Here is a 22,111-nt window from a genome sequence, read left to right as displayed (position 1 = left end):
ATGAATTGAGTTTTCATAACAGATCTGCTGTGAGTCAGCTCGAAGAGATGACCACATCAAGCTCCCTAATCAAACTCAGCTTCCGAGACAAACAGAACCCTGAGCCAATCCACAGGGGAGCCACAGGACACGTGTTTCTAGCACTGTATCCCTCAGAGCAGTTATCCCCAATCCCAGACTCCATTCTGCCCTTAGATCCCGTAACACTCTTGAGAAGTCTTCTCTTTGTTTCAATTAATTCTTGTTCACAACATGTAGGACCAACTTTACATGTGTCACCTAGAAGGACTCCGCCGTCGGGGTTCAGCATTCTGAAATCAACACTGCAACATTCTCAATAACCTCACACACGTGGATTTGTTGCAAGTATGGCTCAGGAAGATCTGGAACGAGGATTCTCTGGGCACATTGATTCTTAGGGCAGAGATGAAGGACGAGCCAGGCCACACACACCCAAAAGGTCTGTGCATCCTCTCCCTTTCTTGGCAGCTCTTGGGTAACACAAGAGTCTGGGTTGGATGTCCTAGAAAGCTAGAGCTTTAGTCCAAGTACAGAACCGCTGGCTGCCTCTCTCCCTCTTTATCCTAACTATCCCTTATAGGCTCTGTTAGCAGACACAGGAAGGCTTGGGCTTGAGCATATGCTGTGCCTTTTTCAGAATACGAAAGACAGTGCCGTCCTAGGTGCTGGATGTCAAGGACCTGATGCACAATGCAAATCTTCAGGGAACTGCCTCAGAGATCATCAAATCCTGGAGTGCTCTATTGTGGACTTAGAATATGGAATCTGGAGAAGGGGAGATGCTTGGTTCAAGTTCTCTGCCTTAAGCAAGGTCAGGGTGTGGAGGCCTATGCATATACGGATATACTTCCCCCATATACTGTGGGGAAGATCCATAGCTATCCTGTGGGTCAGGAACCACACACAGACTGTCTCTATGTGCAAGGAAACAACACTAAATGGTCATTTACCAGCTCAAGAGAGAATAAATATCTCAGCACCTTGGGGAGCTAGCTCTGTCTGCTTTTGTAAGAAGCCCACACCTTCATATGTCTCTGGGCCCTGCAAATCAAAGTCAGGGCTCATGTTTGCTTCCTGTTGCTGGCAACCAAAGGAATCCCAAAGAGCACACTAGCCTAGCATAAGGCTGAGTATTTTCGTAAGTCTTATGAGCCTCTTGCATGAACCAGTGTTGCTTTGTAAAATGTACTCCTTGGATTGGAAGCACTGGTTCAAATCTTTTTTTATTTTTCAGTGTGTCCTCTGGGGCCCCGTCTTGCCTCTGCTTTTTGGTGTCCAGACAGAATCCCCACTCACTGTGTATTTACAAAATAAATGCCAATATTATCAGTCACTGAGACAAGAATGCTTTCCAGGATCACCAGATTTTATCCAGCTAATGACAGATAAGGAAGGAGGCTTAGTCTATCAGCTACATATTGACAACTGCTTACTTAAAGCCTGATTTCCATTTCAGCGCTAATGCTGGGCTGGTAAGGCAGATAAACACTCTCCCACTCAAAACCTGAACCCTCAGGTCAGGTTATGCTAATCTCATTTGGAACTGTCTGCAAGCATTCTGTCCATTTAACCCTAAATGCCACGATATTTAGCAACACATACTGCTTGGTTTAAAGTGTTTTATTCTGCTTATCAAATACGTGAGCAAAATTTTATCTTGAAAGTTACACATTGTGATTATTATTGTCTTTCCTTTCTGCTTCTTTTTAGTTTCTGGCTGGGAAAGAAGATGTAGAAAGGGAAGGAAAGAAGGAGGGAAGTTGTGTCTCTTTTCTCTTTGATTGACGGGCTGGTTATCACATAGCTAACAAACAGCTATAGGATGCCAGGTGCATTCTTTGCCTAGGCATTAAGCTGTCAGGGATCGGGCCATGTGCTTGCTACCCAGGCCTTTCACCTTCACGGCAAGGCCAATAACACAGAGACAAACACACATGTAAAGCCTAGAGTGTCCATTTAGTCCATTTATGAAAAGCAGAGAAGCAAGCTTTGGACTTGGGAACATTAAGGGTTCACTGTTGGTAGACACCTCATGATGAGTCTATGATATGTGGACAGCAGGATGGAGACATAAAGGAAGTGACCACCCATTAAGACTGAGAGTATGTATGTCAGCGTCCAAGAACCAGCAGGAATCAAAGTGCTTGTGTGGAGAAAATATGCGGACAGTGAGTGGTCAGCTGGGAGGAACCAGGGGTGAGGCTCCACAGTCTTGTAAGACTGAAGAAAGGTTGTGAAGATGACCAGAAATGTGCACAAAACCAGATATTGGCTGAACTCTAACCAGCATTTTTTGTTTGTTTGTTTGTTGTTTTTGTTTTTGTTTGAGTTTTTTGGTTTTGGTTTTTTTTTTTTTTGGTTTGTTTGTTTTGTTTCATTTTACAAGGCAAGGTTTTTCTGTGTAGCTTTGGATCCTGTTCTCGAACTCACTCTATCGACCAGGCTGGCCTCGAACTCACAAAGATGTACCTGCCTCTGTCTCTTGAGTACTAGGATTAAAGGCATGTGACACCACGTCTGGCTTCTAAGCAGCATTTCTAAGTGTAAAGTTTCTCGGTCAAGCAGACAACTTGAATGTGAGAAGAACTGGCGCCCACTTGCCCTCTGAGCACAGTTCACATGGACCCAAACTTACACCAGAACTGAATCTTCCCTCACAAGTTCCATTTGCTCTACAAGACAAAGCTAGAGGGCTCCATTCAGCGGTGGAACTCCACCAGGACCCACACTCACAACCCAAAATCTGCTGCGGCTTTTCTTCCACCACACGCAGTGTCCTGGCTGCAAAGAGACCAAAAGCAGGAACCAGCTGCGTTCAGCTACCACAGCGACAGCAGGAATCTCCGAAAACACAGCTGGGGCAGCAGGTGGCGGTGCCCCCCAAAGCAGCAAGCCTACCTCTGCAGATGGTGCCGTTTCCCACGTAGCCCGGCTGGCAGGTACAGCTGTGTCCCTGGACGGTGTTGGTGCAGATGGCGTTTTTGTCACAGTTGTGCTGTCCGCTGCCACAGTCGTCATGCTCTGCAGGGTGGGAGAGAACAAGAGACGTGTCTTTACAAGAGGAATGGCTGGAACAGCTGCAGGAGTGCGCTGGAACTCACCAACAAGAACAGCGGTGACCAGCCAGGCATGGTGAATTACTCCATCGATCCCAGCATGTGGGAGGGGGACTGAGGCAAGCCTGGGACACAGAGGAACTTCCTCTTTGGATCTACTGTCTTCGTCCTAGAGAAGCCATGGGATCTACACTACACTGACATTTAAGTCTTAGAGGATGACCGTTACCCACCCACGGCGCTACTGAAATCTGTACTGGCGAATTATCTTTGTGGCCAACTCTCCTGTATATCCACTGATTCTAAACAGACCAGATCTGCGCTGCCGGACTCCACTTGCACTCCTGCGACCCTGATCATGGCAACTTAAGACCTCTTCAGAGATCATTAATTCCCCCTGGGGCCAATGCAGCACAGACACCCCTGAGAAATCAGAGCCTTAGTGCAGACCGTGGCAACTGTGTGACAGCATCAATCTGTTGACAACCCTAATGGATTTCTTACCTGAAATGGGATAATAATAACCAATTTTCAGAGTTACAAAAATTCCAAGGGCACCAGGGACAGAAAATGCCAGGCATAGGAAAGCCAATGTGTACAGTAGACATTGTCTCCCCCAAGCTCCCTTCCTTCGCTACCTCCTTCCTTCCCCGCATCTTTCTTCTTCCCTTTCCTTTATTTTCTTTAGAGACACAGTCTTGTCTATACAAAGATAGTACATTTCAAAAAGGAAGGCCAAGCTAACACAGCCTGCCAAAGAGCATTTACCAACATGCGCCTGCAAAGGCTCGCACAGGACCTGCTGAGTCAGAGATGGAATGGCATTCCAGGCTCTCCTGAGGCCTTTCACTAGGCTAATTCTCCGAATAACTCATTGTCACCGGCCTCAGAACTAACCTATGGACTGACTCTGTATGGATGCATTAGATGGATACTGAAGCACCTGGGGTACAAGGCACCCAGGGGGAGACTGAGGTATACTACAGTATACACTGAAAATGCCCAACTTTGAGACCAGCTCTCATAAGAATCTACCCTCCCCTCACACATCCCAGAGGTGTAGCTATGTAAAGGACTGCTCTATAAGTAAACAATATGGAAAATATATGTCCTTTATTGCTCTCAAAACCTGCTATTGTCAATAGCTTCTTAAACACTGCAAGAAGAAAAGTCAAGTGAAGCTCTTAAAATTACAAAAGGCTGTGATCAGAAGTGGAGTCTCCAGCTAGAAAGCCCAAAGAACAGCACTCACTGGAACAAAAATAAAACTTCGGCGTAGTTTGCGAAGTCTGAAGCTGACGGAGTAATCAGTTGAGATGTCTTTCTTTGTTAATTATTATTTTAGATTTTTAAGACTTTCGCCATGTGAAAGGTTAAATCTCATAAAAGCTAGTGTACATATAGAAGTGTATCTGGTTCAATAGATACCTCAGATTCTCCAAATAGACTGTTTCTAGAGGTTTAAAGACCAATCAGAAATGTCAGAGAGAAATGAGTGTACGTAAGCAAGGAGCAAGAAAAGGGGGCAAGCTGTATAAGGACAGACTGCTAGCCTGCGCAAAAGCCATCTCCAGCAAACTTCAGAATATAATAAGCTCACAGATGTCCAATGCCGTTTATATACTGCCAAGCATCTAGGATGTGTAGGCCAGTATCACATGACACTAGGAACACTAAGGTAAAGATATAGACTCTAGGACTCACACTCTCCTGTATAAATTCATTTCATAAGTAATATTAGGATCTCCCTGGCAATATGAAGATGAGTAGACACAGCCTCTGCTGCTAGAAATGCTCGTGGTGATCAGATACCCATGTGTATCTGCAAAGAAGCCAGGAGAGAAGGGAAACGGTCTTAGGGAAGTGACTATATTCCATCCGACCACTGGGACACATCTAAAGCCAAGGATGCTCTGTTAGTAATAGCATCGTGACAATGGGCACAGTTCTGAATGATTTGCACAAACAAGCATGAGTGGCCATGCGAAGAGGAGCACGCACAGCCCGGGATGAGAATTCACGACGGAGAAGTCATTGCTTCAACAGGAGAGAAGACGCTTACTACAGGACCATAGAAACTTGTCTTTCAATAGGGGCGATGGGTTCAGTCAGAGTTGCCTATAAAGAATACTCCAAACAAAAGGAAACATTGGGGGTTACCAAACATTTCAAAGTCAGGTCCAGTCTTGACTACCTGCTCTTGTCACTCGGTATCTTAGAAAAGAATTTCCTTATACAGTAAGCAATGGCCTCTGCTGTCTTGGCAATACGACTTCATTCCTGTCCTATCTAGGTTTTTCATACTGTTTTTCTGACTCAAAAGTTTTCTCATATTGTTTTTATGACTCAAACTACTCCCCCTTCCACTGAGTTGGAATAAATATAGCCCTGCCTAGCTTTAAATACCACTTCAAACCCACATTTTTCCAAAAAAAAAAATCTATATCTGTTCTCTAGACCACACGAATTTGACCCATCTTAGTGAGTAGTTTGTCTTAGCCCACTGTGGAAACAACCATATGTCACTGCATTATGATAATTTCATATTTCTGTCCTCAGTGTCAATTAACCTTGAAGAAAGTCATATCACATGTGGGGGACATTTTGAAGCCCTCACCTTTACCTGTCAACGTTATAGATAATGGTATAGAACTAAGAGAGTGCTAAACCCTGACCTACCTTATACAGGCGGTCTACCATTTAATTCACCCAACCACCAGGAGAAGTTTGCTGATTTTGTAATGAAGGGAACAAGGAAAGGGATGTTTAAAAACCTACCTAGCATCAAAATATGAGTGAGTGAGGGTCTCATATTTGAGGACCTTCACACCAGGTGAACCATCCCAGGGCTGAGCAGAGATTGGAAGCCACCTGGTTATGGCCAGAGCTAAACCATGACAAGTGGAAGTGACGTCATCTCGCCGAAGATAAAACAAACATCTTCTATACGTCCCCTGAATTCCCAGAGACCTCCTAACACTTCCTGAGAGTTGGGTTCTATCCAAAGGATGAGGGACGTGAAGCTCCCTCTTCTCATTATCCGCAGTCTTGCCCAACTCTACAAAATAACTGGATCTTTGAAGCTATATCTGATGGAGACGAACAAACAACCTGTGATTTGCTTTAAAAAAATTAAATTCTTTCCGGATGCTGTAAACAATGCCAAAGGTTCAGGATATGGAAGGACTCATAAGAAGTTAACAAGATCTGAGCGTGGAGAAAACAGAATCCAGAACCAGAACCCCCAGGCTGAAAATCTGGGTTTGGTAGCTATGTGCACTGGAGCAAGCTATTACCTCTCTATGCATCAAAGTTACTAATAGTAAAATGAAACTGAGTAGGACCGATCTCCTGGGACTGCGGTGAAAGTTGAGCTGGCTGATGAAGGTGAAGCACAGCAGGTTGCTGCCACTAAGTGTTCCAAGAACGAGTAACGTTACTATCACTACTGACATTCATAGTGCTTCAACTACTTGTGGACTCACTTGTCAAAACAGTAATTAAACTTAACAAAAGTGTTCCCTCTCCCTTGGCATTTACAGGCTGGAAAGACTCAACAAAGTGCTCACTGCCCAACAACTACAGGAGGACAGCCAGGGAGTCAGGACTAGTTTTTCGATGCCTCTTTTCACCTTAATGCTTTATAATCAATCCACCCCCGAGTCACATAGATTTCTCCTTCTGGAGGCCCCAAGGTAACACCTCTGCACCATTCCCAGTACATGCTGCTCACACACCACTGCACGCCAGCTACGCATTCCCAGAGCCCTGCTCCCACACTGCTTTCTCTCCGATCCGTTCTTCACATGGTATGTATCGAAATCTTTTGGGAAATAAAATTCGATTATCCTGCCATTCCTGGTTTAAAAATACAAACAGACAAACAAAAGCCAGCCACCGTATCACTGTCCTTAAGTAACAGTTTGTAAAAACCATCAGGCACAGCATGTTATTATTGCTTCTGCTCCGTTCCAACCAGAACTACCTTGTCTCCTCCTTCAAAGGGTCCTAGCTCCTTCCTGTCCACATGTACATCTAGCTCAATAGTATTTTTTTTTCGTCCTTGAGATCTCAACTAAACCTTCACCTCATCGGTGGAAGAAAGCTGGATTTCCTGGACTGGGGCCATTTGGGCTGCAACATTTTCACATCCCAACCAGCGCCGCTCCTTCATGAGCTAATCACACTCACATTTCTACATTCATTAATGTATGATGGATGTCTTCCATCTCTACTAGAACACAGGTCTCTTGATGATAGAAATTATATCCTTCTTTCTTTCATTATCCCTAGCCTCTGGCACGGCTTCTGAAATTTAAGTGCTAATACAAATACTCATTTGTAAACAGAGGGGAGGAGGAAGGGATGGGAAGAGAGAGGGGGAACATAGAAGCTACACCGCGGAGGGCTCAAGGAGAATTAAGACAGGAAAGAGGTATTGACCTGGTGTGGGAGATTGAGGGGAAGAAAGCTAAACAGTGAAGCAGGCTGACAATAGCATGGGGTTGCAATCGTTTCTCACAGTGACTGGCTAAGAAGGAATATGGTTCAGATGCTGCTGAGGACATAATCCACACATTGAAATCAAGTAATTTCCAGCCATGTATCTAGTAAACAGTTTGGATCTAGAGTGTGTAAAGAAGTTTTACAACTCAATACCAAATTATTAATCCCATTGTAAAAAAAGAGACAAAACATTCAATGGAGATTTCCTCAAAAAATATATACAAATTCCAAATAAATACAAGAAGAAAAACGTGTTTATATTTGGAAATTTGAAAACCAAAGTGAAATATTACCTCACACACACTAGAACAACCATGATTGTAAAACCAGAAAATAATAAATTGGCAAGCTGAAATTGAATCAGTCATACATTGCTAGTAGGTATATAGAATATTTCAGTCACTTTGGAAATTTGGCAGCTTTTCAAACTATGAGGCATAGGCTTATCACAGCACTATACCCAAAGAGAAAGGAACACCTGTGTTCACAGAGAGACTTACATCCCAGTGTTCACAGCCCCTGGAAGGAGAAGCGGTGGGGAACTGATAAATGTATAAAGGAAATGTGAGACACCCACACAGTGGATTATTGTACCGCCCGATGACAGCATGGGAGTCATGGATGCCAAAATCCATACAGGACATGAAGGGAGCCAATCGTAAAGGAACATGTATGAAGGGTTTCAGTTTATACACAATATCTAAATTAGATAAAGGGGATTCATGGTTACTCAAGGCAGATTCCAGGTAGATGGGGAATGAGGTTTTTTGTTTGTTTTGTTTTGTTTTGCCTTGCTTAGTTTTGAGGTGACTGAAACATAAGATTAGGTCACGGACATGGTTCTGTGTCTCTGGCAAGACGTCTCAGCACCTGTCATCAGGCACAATGTCTCACTCTTGATCCCTGAGACCCATGTTGTGAAAAGAGAGAACGGATCCTGTAGCTCGTTACCTGACCTCCATACGTGCTGTCACGCACATGCGTCCCCACACAAAATAGATACAATATAATAATTTTAAAGGAGTGGGTGCCATGCTTCATACATGATATCATCAAAAGTATTAAAATCATCACATATAATGTTGGGACCATGCCCTCACTGAAATATAAAATCTCCTGGGGTTTGAGCTAAATGAAACGGACTTCAGAGGACGGGAGTTCTTTATGTTAGTTTTCTTGCTAATGACCCGTATATATTCTGTTCTTCTCTAGTTGAAAACACGGGAGATGTGTTATGTACAAAACAAACACTTCCATTAAAAGACATTTCCTAGTTTCCTAAATACAAACTCTGAAGCTATGATTTGGGCCTAAGGATCTAGGTTATTTATGACAGAACACAACTTTTTGGTTTTTCTTTTTTCTTTTTAACTTCAAGTAGCATGTTTCTATGTCGGAATAGAAACGGATCGCTATGTGCCAGGATGGATCACTAAACCACGTTCCTTACTGGGTGCCTTTTACCCAGCAGGGCCCCACCACAGTTCCGGGAATCACAGACAAAAGCTTTTGGACCAGTCATCCACACCTCACAGTGGGTATTAGCCTTGCCAGAAAGGGGGCTTGGAGGCTAAGGTCCTGCGGATTCCCTGCTGAGGTCAGGAGCTGACGTCTACGTCAGTTCTCCGCAGGCACTAGTCCTCATGCATGGGAGACACACCAGCACAAGCGCTCCCAGGTCTATATTTCCCTCTCCTGAGACAAACCGCTTCAGCCTAAACCACTTCCAACTCCACACACATCCATCCTAGCTCCTCTTGGAAGTGGTTTCGCTGTGCACTGGTAGAGATGGTCTCCCAATCAAAAAGGCTGTCCTCCGAGTAGGATGGAGATGGAATTAAGAGGCCATAGAGACAGTGGGAAAAATGAATAAGGAGACTCACTATCCCCTGTCCTAATTCCTCTAAAGCAGGAAGAAGCAAAATGGAATGTCAAAACTTAATCTTGTGCTGTTGACTTGCATTTGTAGTGTCATGTAATAAATGTGGAAAATAACATACACTAACTATACTTATATATGACACTCATGCATATAGAGAGAGAAAAGTCTATAATATTCGATGCTAAACCATTAACAGTGATTTGCTGGTGAGCTGGGCAGAAGATACATGTGAGACATTTGTACTATTTTTGATTCACTTCAAGTGTTTGAATTTTTTACAACCAACATGTATATTTTATTGCTCAATAAGAGAGTTTGTACTGCTGGTGGAACTTAGAACAAAATAATTCCAGACATATCCAAATTCCCTGTGAAAAGGCAAAGCTTTGGAGATCAACGAAGGTAGACGGGGATGTCCAAGTTGTCATTTACAGGAGCTATAGCAAATGGCGTTCCTATTTGCATATAAAGTGGAGTTAGTACCAAAGAGATTCCACAAGCAGATGTTCAAGAGACATTTACATAACGACGACTCATGGAAATAAACTCTATGATGTACGTAGTGTTGTTAATGGACCAAGGTAGATGCTTTAGGTGATAGAGTCCATCAACACTGTGTCCGTCATTAGTGTCAGCATCATCATCACCACACCACTAACACCATCATCGCCGGGACAATCATTCTGTCACCACAGACGTCCCTACTACCCCACCACCATTACCATCACACTATCACCATCACCAAAACCATTGCTACCACTGCTACCCTGACCATCACCACCACCATCACCACTAACCCCACTGCCATCATCACCATCACTATCACCAGCACCGCCAACCATCAATCAGCAGCAGGACCACCAGCACCAATATTAAAGGATTTGGTTATTTTTCCTATGAAGCCAACACCAATAATTCCAGAAATGTTTTGCTAATTATCTTTGCTTCTTCTGTATTCCCTACGTTTCTAGACCTCCTGAAATTCTGGAAAATCAAATGACCTCAGTTCCAAATCTATCTTTGTATGTAATCCACTCACTTTGTGGTCTGAAAAAGCGTGCTTCATGTCTCTGAATTCGTTTGTGGCTGCCCCAAAATGAGAACAATAAGATCCGTTCACAGAGATGGTGGACGGTTAGCAGAGAGGACAAAAAGAGGCAGGTGGGTGTGTTCCAGGCGCAGCCGGGGCTGATGCAGATAGGAACTCGGATTGTTTGCAACAGCAGACACAACATCTGCCGAAGCACAAAACAGACACAGTCCAGCATGGGAAAGGAAGGGAAAGTGGACAGAGAGACCCATCCTAGCCAAGACGCCAGTCACAGTTCATAGCTCTTAAGAGAGGAAGAATCTGGTGTTTCTAACGGAGTGTCACCACTAGCAACCACTCTCTAGGGGAAGACTCATTTTTGGGAATATTTTCACCCACACAAAACAGAACTTATGTTTTTGTTCTGTTTCAGTCTTGGCTTAGATTTTGGCTAAGATAAAGAAAGAGCATGAAGTTAGGTGGGTAGGAAGGGGAAGAAGTGTCTGCGAGGGATTGGGGAAGGGGAAAGAATATGATCAAAATATATTGTTTTAAAATAAAATAAATAAATAAAAACATAAAAAGGGCTACAGTCCCCGAGCCGCACGTGAGATATTCGGGGACCATTAGTCGTGAATCACAGGGACAAATTTAGAAATGCACCATTAAACTATGAAATTAACGAATAAATGGTATCTGTGCCTGTGCTTTGGGGTTTTGCTGAAAACAGCCAGTCCAACAGGATATTCACAGCTAACATAGCAGACACAAAGCTATTTACTTGACTTTAGTATCTTTCAGTGGTCACCTGCGCATCCCCAAAGTGACCCTTTCTCTGAGCTTTCTATCTGTCTGCTCTGAAGAAAGCAGCTCTGATCTTTCCCTTTGGTTCCACAGCTACCAAGAGAAATTCTAAAAATAAAACAGGACAAGAAAAATAATGCTGGGTTAATGTTTTTTTCTTTTATCAGCAACATTTGTTTTGACTTCAGGGATTCTGCCTGAATGGAGAGTTCTTTCTCTCTATAGAACGGAAGTGATGGCATAGAAACTCCTTTCTTTCTCCTTCACGGGCGATGGTGAGACTCCCCAGAGCTCTGGGCTCAGGACTTGTGAGATTCCAGTTGAAAAGAAAATACAAATTAAAGGCTTTAGAGAACTTCAGAACATGGTGTCACTGAAGGCACACTTCTTAATACATCCCTTCACTCCAGCTGAATCCATCAGCCATATCTGAGCACAACCGACTTATGGCGCCCCCTAGCATTTCATCCCCACCAGGAACCTCAGAATGTGATCTTATTGGGGAAATAGGTACCAACAGACACTTTGCATGGTGCTCTTTGGGTATACAGTGGGCCTTAACTACAATGAAAATAACCGTATCAGAAGGAATGACACACAGATACGTAGAAGGAAAAGACCAATGGAGGGCCTGGGCACATGCTTACTAGATGTTGCTAGAAGGGAAGTCACACCAGGAGCCTCAGATACCAACAGCCTTGGACACCAGGAACCCCAGACAGCTGAAAATGGCCAGCAAAACAATTCTCCAATGGAGCCTTTGGAAATTTTGTTTATTCTTTTAATTTTGGGTTCCCAGCTTCCAAAATCATATGAGAGAGACAGAGAGAGACAGGAGAGAGAGAGAGAGAGAGAGAGAGAGAGAGAGAGAGAGAGGGAGGGAGGGAGGGAGAGGGAGAGAGAAAATACTCTTGGAAGCCATTCAGTGTGTACAGTTTACTTAGGAGGCTCAGAAAGTAAACATGATCAGATTTCTGTGTAATTCCTACACTGAAAGGTCCTGAGAGATTACTGATTGGTGAGGCTCAATGACCTTCACTGCTTACTGGAAAGCCCCCAGGGCGCTGGGGAAATACTCATAGATGTGCATGACCATGATGCTTGAAGGGGAAGAGAAAGAAAACAGTGTTATAGACAGACTCACTAAGCCTCTTCCCCAGCCCCAATATGAACCAGCTATGGGCCACAGAGAAATCTCTTGCTCTTGCATCCATTTTCTTCTATGTAAACGAAATGAAAATACAATAGAATTACAGAAAAGCACACTCTCAGTGTGTCGCTCCATGTTAACTCATCTCTTAATTTCCACTGACTTCCTACTCCAACCCCACTATTCTTGCCTGAATAGTGTCCCACGCCCAGTCTCTGCTAGTTTGCTTGCTGAGGACCATGAGAATTGGGAAAAGAACAACGAAGGATTATTGGTCAGAGTTCAGTATCCAGGAGATGTCTAATTCCTGTCATATTTCCCTTTATCTAATTTTTAGACTCAAACTATGAAACCCAGCAAAACAGAAAACAATCCAGCCAACCACAAAGGATACATCACCCTAGAAATGCATGCAACATTTACTGAGATTGGAGGGAAGCTTAACTGGCATCTTGGCTCTCCCAGCAGTTTACATCACAACAGAAAGTCCCTGGGAGCTGGAGTCCAGTTCAGCGGAAGACTTCCTACCTTCCTTGGATACACAAGTTCTGAGTTCAACCAGTGGTAAAATGCCTACAGCATAGCGAAACCTGGCTTCTCTGAGTCGGATAGCCTGGGGTAATTTTCTTTATTGATCATCCGTAAGTTGGAGACCTTCTCCATGCTTTTTGCCTGCACAGTCTACTTCCACAGCAGTCCAGAGGTCTAACAAGTAAGCTAAACTGATTACCTCCATACCTGAAGAATTAAAGGAGTGGGGGCTGAGGAAGAAGAGGACAAGGAGAAGGATGAAAAGGAGAGGGGCAGCATCACAATACATGTGGCCCTCTTCTTTCTTTGGCTTGCCCAGTTCCCTTCAGAAAATACATGTGACAAGAACAGACAGAAACCAACTTTCAACAACATATCACATACAGGGAATGTGATGGAGAGGGCAGATATTGAGCCTGGCTTCATGGATTCTACAAGGGAGAGACACAAATGACCATTTTAATCCTAGACGACACAGATGAGTCAAGCAGGGTACCACAGTAACACATAGCAGGGGACCATGATCCAGGGGTCAGAGAAGATTTGCAAAAGTAAGTGACATTGAGTAAATGGATTAAATTAAGAGTTTGCGAAACAAAATGATACCCTTTAAAGAAACCCTGTGTGGTTACAACATTATGACAGATGTATTAAGACTGCCCTCATGAAAAGCCCTGCACTGGGAGGGGAAGTGTGAGACTGTGTTAGGATCCCGTATGCACACAAAATGCAATTACATGATTTATCTGCCTCCCCGCCAGGCTCAGCCCTGTTGTTCACAGGCAGATGCAAATTGCATTTTCCGGTGGGGGGAATAGAGTTTCCAAAGTTGGCTATGACATGATCTCCCATTCCACATGCTAATCCTCAATGTAGCTTCATCCACCTCTATCCAGAAGTCCAATCTAATCATCTGCCTTTGAGGAACTGGCTTTAGATCTATGTACTTAACAAAATGTAGCATCGATATGCTACTCCTGAGGTTTGTGAGAAGTTGAGTAGCTTCTGGAGGAATCTGGGCCTGGGGATTTCACATCTAGTCATGTTTCAGAACCTAGCTACCATAGTACCAGAGACTGAGAACTCGGAGGTGTGGTCATTGGCACACCCCAGCCAATGCGCTCAAATGAGTCTAGCCTCCAAGGCATAGACAAATGCTCTTGGCAGCTAAAGAAAGCAGCCTTCAGTGGACTCTGCCTACAAGTTGTTAGCCTCTCCTCATCCCTTGAAGCCTTCCTGATTGAGGAGCAAATAAGAAACAAGCCATTCCTGCTGGACTCTATCTGGATTATTGGCCCAGAGATTTTATTAGCATCCTAAAGCAATGGTTGCTAATACTACTATTTTTGAGCCAGCTGCTACATAGCATCTGAGCATGCACCTGCGGTGGTGTGGTAACTCTGTGAAATTACCATGGATCTGGGCTTGGATAAGAGATCAAAATAATTGGGAAACATGTGATCCACTCAACATTCTCCCATCGTGAGAGATGACTCAGTAGGTCAGTTCCCTCCCACTGGCTTCCCCAGCAGTATCTTTCAGTATCATCTGACAGAGATGGACCCTAATACGAGTTCAGTAAATTTTATAGAAATCAGAACATTCTTTCAGTGCTCTGGGCAATCTAATGCGTATGTTGACAGCAAGTTCAACCCTGTCAATAAATTCCATACCCAGTTCCTGGGGCCAACATTATCTAACAATCAATGCAGAGAAGAACAGAAAATCACACCAAGAAGGCCAGGAACTAGGGGAGGTAAGGTTTGGTCTCCCAAAGAAGAAGGAAGTGATGCAGATCTAAGCTCTGAAGCAGAGTGTATCAGTATACACGGCTAACCCCAGAGCCTGGGAGGTCGAGGTAGGAGAATCTGGAGTTCAGTGCAGTCCTTGACTACATAGTGAGTTAAAGGCCAACCCATGCTACATGAGACCAAGAGGGGGAGATGGGGCGAGAAAGGAAAGATTAGAAGAAAGAGGAACAGAGGGTGGGAGAAAATAAGGGGGGGGGGGAGGATTTGAAATGTCCGACGCGAGTAAGAAAAGAACACGAGACGAAAACAAGCCCACTTAGGACTTTATTAAAAGAGAAGTGTGCTCACCGCAAAAAAAAAAAAACAAACAAACAAAAAACAGTGTGCAGAAAGAGCTAGAGACAGTAAAGATGGCAGGTCCAGCTTTTAAAGGCTTCCCAGCACATGCACGGGGCGGGGGGGGGGGGGGGGTGGTGGTGGCCGGGGGGGGGGGGGGGGGGGGGGGGGGGGACACGACAGACACACGGACATGCTTACGTCAGACACTGATGATGGGCGACCCTACACCTTGAACCTGCACACAAGGGCTTTGTGTGAGCACATCAGAAGCTGATGATGCAGATGGCGGGTGACCCACGCATGTCCACACACAGGGTTAGTTGAGTCGCTGGTGGAGGTAACCACGCATGCGAGCACATGGTTCACGTGGGCCTTGTGCCTGCCTTAGAACCCGGAAGTTCAACCTTACGGGTGGCTAAAATAATTACAGGATTGCAAACTGGATCCTGAACACAAATCTGGGATGAAGTTCTCAGCTCAGCGGTATGTTAGTTATTACTTCCCTTGCAGCTGCCACAGGACTGAATGGGAAGGTGTGATGTGTCCGGCTGTAAGGCCACTATCACGCTCACCAATCGCCTCCCAAACTTTTGTGCTCTTCTAAGTCCAGGGTAGCAGCGAGACAAACGCCTTGATGTTATAAAAGAGCTCTTCTTTCAGCAGGAAAAGCAAATACCAAGTCAGTATGCAAGCCCATGTCTGATTTAGAAGTCATGCCTGATCTGAAGAGAAATAAGACACAGCTGGGGAATGAGAACATGAAACAACCCTAAAGGAATATCAGGCATCCTACTCTCCTCTCATTGACCCCTGACTGTGCTCCTGCTGACAGCACTTACAGGGGGACAGCAGACTGTGCAGAGAAGCATTTGACTGGGACAAACTCCCTGAATTGTGAGTCAGCCGAGGCTCTGACCAGGCTCCAGGCTCGATGTTTGTTCTTGACCCAAGATTTAGACCTACTCTGTCCGACTAACCACATTTGGCTACCGAACCTCCAGACAGGATAAACATAGACTGAGGGGTGCTGCCATGAGAACACACACCCTGGATTTCAAAGACACACCCCAAAAAGGATAAAATAGCTCATTAATAATTTCATACCCGTTACCTATTGAAATACCTTGAACATTCTTCATTCAGTAAAATTATTTAAAATTTTTATTTCACCTGTCTCATTTTACTTTCTCAACAACGATATTAAAACTTTTAAATTATGTGTTTGATGTACAATATATGTCTACATCACTCAAGTGGAACCAGTGCTCAGTAAATATGGACAGCAAGAAAGTGGAGAACATCTTAGAGTCTTCCATTTTTAATCGGAGTGGTAAACGGGATTTATTTAGGAAGTCAGGTACTCACTGTGTAGTAACGGTTGCCTAGAGTACTATATTTTAAAAGATTGAACACCAAACACCAGCGCAGGAAGAAGGCTGCTCTGCTCAGTTAATTTTAAATATTTGGCACAGATATCACAGGAGAGCACGGGCAAATACACTATGAGTCGACTGCCCTCCAGCCTCCTGCAGTGAGCCGTCCTGCTGGAAGCCCCTGCAGTGAACAGGCACCCCTGCTGGAAGCCCCTCTGCCCTGCCATGCTGGTTGCCAGCATGGTCCTTTGAGATCTGCTTGCTCCCCAGTGCTTGACGTCTCTCCTCTCCTCCTAGCTTTGGACGACTTCATCCTCCTTCTGAAAGGGGAGTGCACCCTCGGCCTCTTTTGTCACCTTCCAAGCCTAGTCTAGACACCATTTCTCAAGCTTCGGCATGCATCTGAATTGTTTGGAGGGCTTAATAAAATGCAGATTGCTAGATGTTGCCTGTGCAAAGTTTCTGACAAACTTGAACGGGTTTGGGGCCTGAGGGTTCAGATTGCCAACAAGTTACCAGGTGGTGCTATTAAATTGGTCTGTGAATTTATAAAACTCGCCTTGAGCTAATTCCCTGATCTTGCTATTCATTTAACGATCTAGACAATTTTAAGGAGAAACCAGTACATAACTGAACACAAGACCAAACCACCTGACTAGGAATTCCAGTGTGAGGATCCAGACATAATCACCTAAGAGGTAGTGATTTATTGTACAGGATTGTTTTGGCTATCCTTGGTTTTTTTGCTTTTCATATGAAGTTGAGTATTGTTCTTTTGAGGTCTGTGAAGAATTTTGCTGGGATTTCGATACACATTACATTGATCTGTAGATTGCTCTTGGTAAGATTGTCATTTTCACTATGTTAATTCTACCTACCCAAGAGCATGGGAGATTTTTCCACTTTCTGGTATCTTCTTCAATTTCTTTCCTCAAAAATTTAAAGTCATCAGAGAAATACAAATCAAAACAACTCTGAGATTCCATCTTTCACCTGTCAGAATGACCAAGAACAAAAACACCGATGACAGCTTATGCTGGAGAAGATGTGGGGTAAAGGGAACACTCCTCCATTGCTGATGGGAATACAAACTGGTACAGCCACTATGGAAATCAGCATGGCAATTTGTCAGAAAATTAGGAAACAAAATACCTCAAGACCCAACAATACAATTTTGGGTATGTATCCAAAGAATGCTCAGTCATACCACAATGAAATGAGCTCAAGTATATTCATAGCAGTGTTACTTGTAAACAGCCAGAAGCTGAAAATAACCTAAATGCCCCTCAACCAAAGAATGGTTGAAGAAAATGTGGTACTATAGAGCAGGGGAAAAAATCATGACATCCTGAAGTTTGCAGGCAAATGGATGGATCTAGAAAACACTGCACTGAGTGAGGTAATACAGACCCAGAAATAAAAATATAATATCTACTCACTCATAAGTGGCTTTTAAACATAAAGCAAAGAAAAACCAGCCCACAATTCACAATCCCAGAGAATCCAGACAACAATGATGACCCTAAGAGAGACATACATGGATCTAATCTACATGGGAAGTAGAAAGACAAGATCTCCTGAGTAAATTGAGAGCATGGGGACCTTGAGAGAAGGTAGAATGGGAGGGAAAAGGAAGGGAGAGGAGTGGAGAAAAATATATAGTTCAATAAAAACAATAAAAAAAAAATTCGAGGAAATCTTAAAAAAAAATAAAAAGAAGTACTGGTTTCTTTGGCCTTCCTGTTAACCCTCCTTTCTAAGTGGCCCACGGATGAGGTGGGTTAGAGGGGAACAACCAAGCACCCTCCCATCAAGGACCCTCATTAGGTCCACAGTGGAGCAGAATGAGATCTAGGCTGAAGTCCAGGCCACTGGTTGGTGGGTAGCAATCAGAATGGATGTCAGTGCACCTCCTGGCCACAAAGCCAGTAACACACCAGGAGCCTGAGTTCCCAGAAATGCTATCCAGCCACAGGCATGACAGGAATTCACAGGGCTGTCCTTTAAGGGTATTTTAACAATAACTAAAGGTCATTCTGTACCTAGTCTCTGTCATCTGCCTCGTAGCCAATCTTGCAATCTGATGGACACCGACATTATAGCCATGAATCGGCTCCATAAGGGTAAAATGTAATGGGCTGGAAGAATCAGCGTCTTTGAGGGTCTCCAGGAGGAAGCCCCACACAGCTACTATCAGATCCAATAATATCTACAAAACTCAGGGTTTTTGCTATAAACATCAGGAGGTTTTTTTTTTCTTTTTTTTTTTCATGAAAGTGGGACACATCCTCAGACTCTGAAATCTGATATTGACTTCTGCAGAACCTAAAATGAAGCCTGCAGTCAGTCTTTCAAACACGCCCTTTATCTCCATCACTGAGGAGAGACAGGAAGCTCAGAAACATCGGAGGAAATGAGCTAGCTGTGCAGTTTCTGATGCTTGGGAACTTTGCCGAAACTCAGAACTTCCTAGCAGCCTCTTGTCAGAAAGTCCTCAGCTCTCAACATTCACTTTAGATTTACTTACAGAACTATGTCTTGCTTCTTTTAAAATAAAAAAAAAAGTCCCTCTTTTTAAACGATTTTTTATTGCTAGGTGGCTATGGGAAAGAGGCCGATTGCCTCTAAAATTAAAATGAACTTACAAATATTTATCATTTTTTTTCCCCACAAGGTATCTGTAACAAGATTCCTCATGTTACTCTATTTCCTCTGCGGGGAACGTTCAGACACAGTTCTTCAGCAAGTACCCACTTCCCACTCGCTTTCTGTGTGTCGTCAGGCAATGCTGTCGTTCTGTGCTCTTGACTGATCCAGACTGACTTATACTCTCAAATCTGCCAAACCGTTCATGGTGAAGTTTCCCAGCACTGTTCCAACCTTTTTGAGAGGAACCCTATTCTTGAATAAGTAAATCAATTATTTATAGCATTGAAAATTCTTCCATTTGGCTACCTGATATCAAAATGTTGAATTGTGACATATTAGCTGTCTAATAGCAGTCTCTGAACTTAGTATTTAGAAGAGAAGGACCACCAAGAAACGAATAGCCAGGCTTGGCATTACAATCTCATCGTTGTTAAACATGTCCATTTTATAAATGCCTTTCATTTATCAGTGACTAATAATTTATAAGCAATGAATGAAATGCCTACCAAAACCCAGTCATTAAAGACTTGGACATACCCTTCCAACACTTAGCCATGACAAAGGGAAATGTATATATAACATTCACCCCAATCAAGTCATCTCACATGTTTGACTTGATGTATCCTCTACTGACAAGATTTGATATCCATGCACAAGTGTGACCACAACCCCTTCCCAGGCATTCTCTTTAATTTAACTTTCTCTTAGGCTCCAATATGGAATTTAAATAAAAATCTCCATAGGAAACACTGATTAGATAATAACGGCATTACAAAATGACCTCTTTAACTGTGCCCAGGAGTCAACCGGAAAATAGGAACATGAAATAAGCTGTCTGTAACAGTGTACATTGCTGGCTCTGAAAATAGGAATAGGCAATTAGATTGTAGCCTAATGTTTAGTTCTCAATACACAAACGCACACGCACACACGCACGCACGCGTGTGCTATTGACCCCAATAAAAGAATACTTTAAAACAAACTAGGCATTAAATTTTAATTTCACTTGCTTAAGTTTACCTATTTAAACGTGGAACAAAATTCATGATAAATATTTGTGATTTGCTTAATTATTGACATATAGTAGAAAGAGAAATTTGCCATCCCAAGCACTAAAGAATGATATACCTTTAAACACTCACAAAACACATCAGGAAGTAGGATGATTATCCTGACCTCACATGTAATCCCTCTGTTTCCTATCAGCTGAAATGAGCAAATATCATGCTTGCATTCAAATATTGTAAGCAAAGGTTGCCATTTAATAATAATTTATATCTCTGAGGTGTTCAATAAAGAACAACAATTATTATTACATAAATGGGAAATGTAAACTCTATAAAAGCAGGATATCTTAAAAGGAAAAATGTGTCACTCAGGACCGATACCACCCACTACTACTACTAATCGATCAGTTCTGCGATCTATAATTGAATGATGGTATGTTATAGTTTCTCTCTTTTACATGCCTCTCTTAGGTTATTAAGTCCACCTGATACAAACGGCAATTCACAATGAGACATTACATCTGATTAGTATTTAGTCAATGGCACAGTAACATCAGCCCCTCCAAAGCTAAAGGAATACTGCAGAAGAGGGACCCTAATGATGTCAGAGCTGGATGGTGGGAAGAGAGCCATGGAATGCTGTCTTAAATGCATGACAAAACCATGATCCTTACAAACCCACAGCACAGCAGCTGAGGTTACCTGCATGCGGCCTGCCGGAGACTGAGCCTGTCAACAGTTAACCACAGAATGAAGAGAGGTCATGGGAACCTGACCCACCAGGAAAGCCAAAGGCATTCAAGAGGGGCGGAGGGTGTAGAAGTCATTGTCTTTATTGATGTAGCCACTAGCAGGGCAATGGTGGTGCACGCCTTTAATCCCAGCACTTTAGAGGCAGAGGTAAGCAGACCTCTGTGAGTTCAAGGTCAACCTGGTGTATGGAGGGAGTTCCAGGACAGCCAAGTTTACACACAGAGAAATCCTTTCTCAGACACACACACACACTAAACTGAAGTAGCCCCTAGTGAGTTACTCATGCCCAGTAACGCACCGTGTGTGCGTGTATGTGTCTGTACTGATATTTCCCTCCCATGACCACATGGGAGGCCCTAGTTAAGCCCAGCGCATCGCAAACCCAAAACTAACTAAATAACTAAGAAAGTCATTAAGTAAATAATTAGGAACAAGGAAATATGAAGGGCAGTATGAAGGGAAATATGAATGTGGCCAGAATGAATTGTTTGGATGCATGAAATGTCAAACCATAAATTACTTTTTAAAAAATCTCAGATGATTTCATTTGTTTCCTCTGTCCATTTTACAGGAAAGCCAGGAAAATGACCTTAAGAGTTGTGGTGGATATGTGAAGAGCGTGGCCCCTGATGCGATGATGCTGAGGAGAGGAATGGGAGACTCTGAGCTCTCAAGCGAAGCTTCTCAGACCCTGCTGCTTTCCCACGCTGAGCAAGTAGCCGAAGTTTCATGATCTCCATCTTGAAACACAAGTCTCAAACCATGTGTGGCCACCAGGGCTCTGACACACACTTAAAGGTATAGACGACAACCTCCCCTATTCGACACCCCCTCTAAAAGCTAAACAACCTTGTGATTGCATGAATGTTTTTATTTCCTATAAATTTCTGATTGAGGATACAAATTGGCAAGTAAGGCAGGCTGTTCAGTTCAACCAATAAGCTTCTTTCCACAGTCCACACAGAGCCAACGTGACTTCAGTGCCGATACTGTCGAGCACAACAAAGAGATACCCAAGCTCAACTCAAAGAGCAAGTCTTTTCTCGGGTCACGGCATTTCTGGGCAGCTAAGGAAACACCAGCAGCTCTACCTACAAGGAAGCCAAACAAGAAGTTAAACAGCGGGAACGCATGGGTGCTTAGATCTGATCAGGAAAGTAGTGCTCCAAGGCACAGAGCAAAGAGATTAGAAAAGCTCAAAACGCTGTTGTAGAGGAATTTGCATCCAACAGGCTTCGAGGTGATTTAAGTGAATCACC

General features: G+C 43.5%; 1 protein-coding gene across 3 annotated transcripts in view; it reads right to left on the bottom strand.

Moving 5' to 3' along the window:
* Nucleotides 1-22,111, bottom strand: part of Nell1 (neural EGFL like 1) — an 822,199-nt gene that overhangs the window by 297,350 nt on the left and 502,738 nt on the right. For all 3 annotated transcript variants that reach the window (XM_048442384.3, XM_048442394.3, XM_085682700.2), the window contains one exon: nt 2,920-3,042. In XM_048442384.3, the coding sequence (XP_048298341.2) occupies nt 2,920-3,042 (123 nt within the window). The remainder of the gene's footprint in view (nt 1-2,919; nt 3,043-22,111) is intronic.

This window comes from Myodes glareolus, chromosome 24, assembly GCF_982192425.1.
Source record: "Myodes glareolus chromosome 24, mMyoGla1.1, whole genome shotgun sequence".
Taxonomy (NCBI): Eukaryota; Metazoa; Chordata; class Mammalia; order Rodentia; family Cricetidae; genus Myodes; species Myodes glareolus.
Note: the sequence above shows the minus strand (reverse complement) of the source record. Positions and strands in the feature narration are given on the sequence as shown.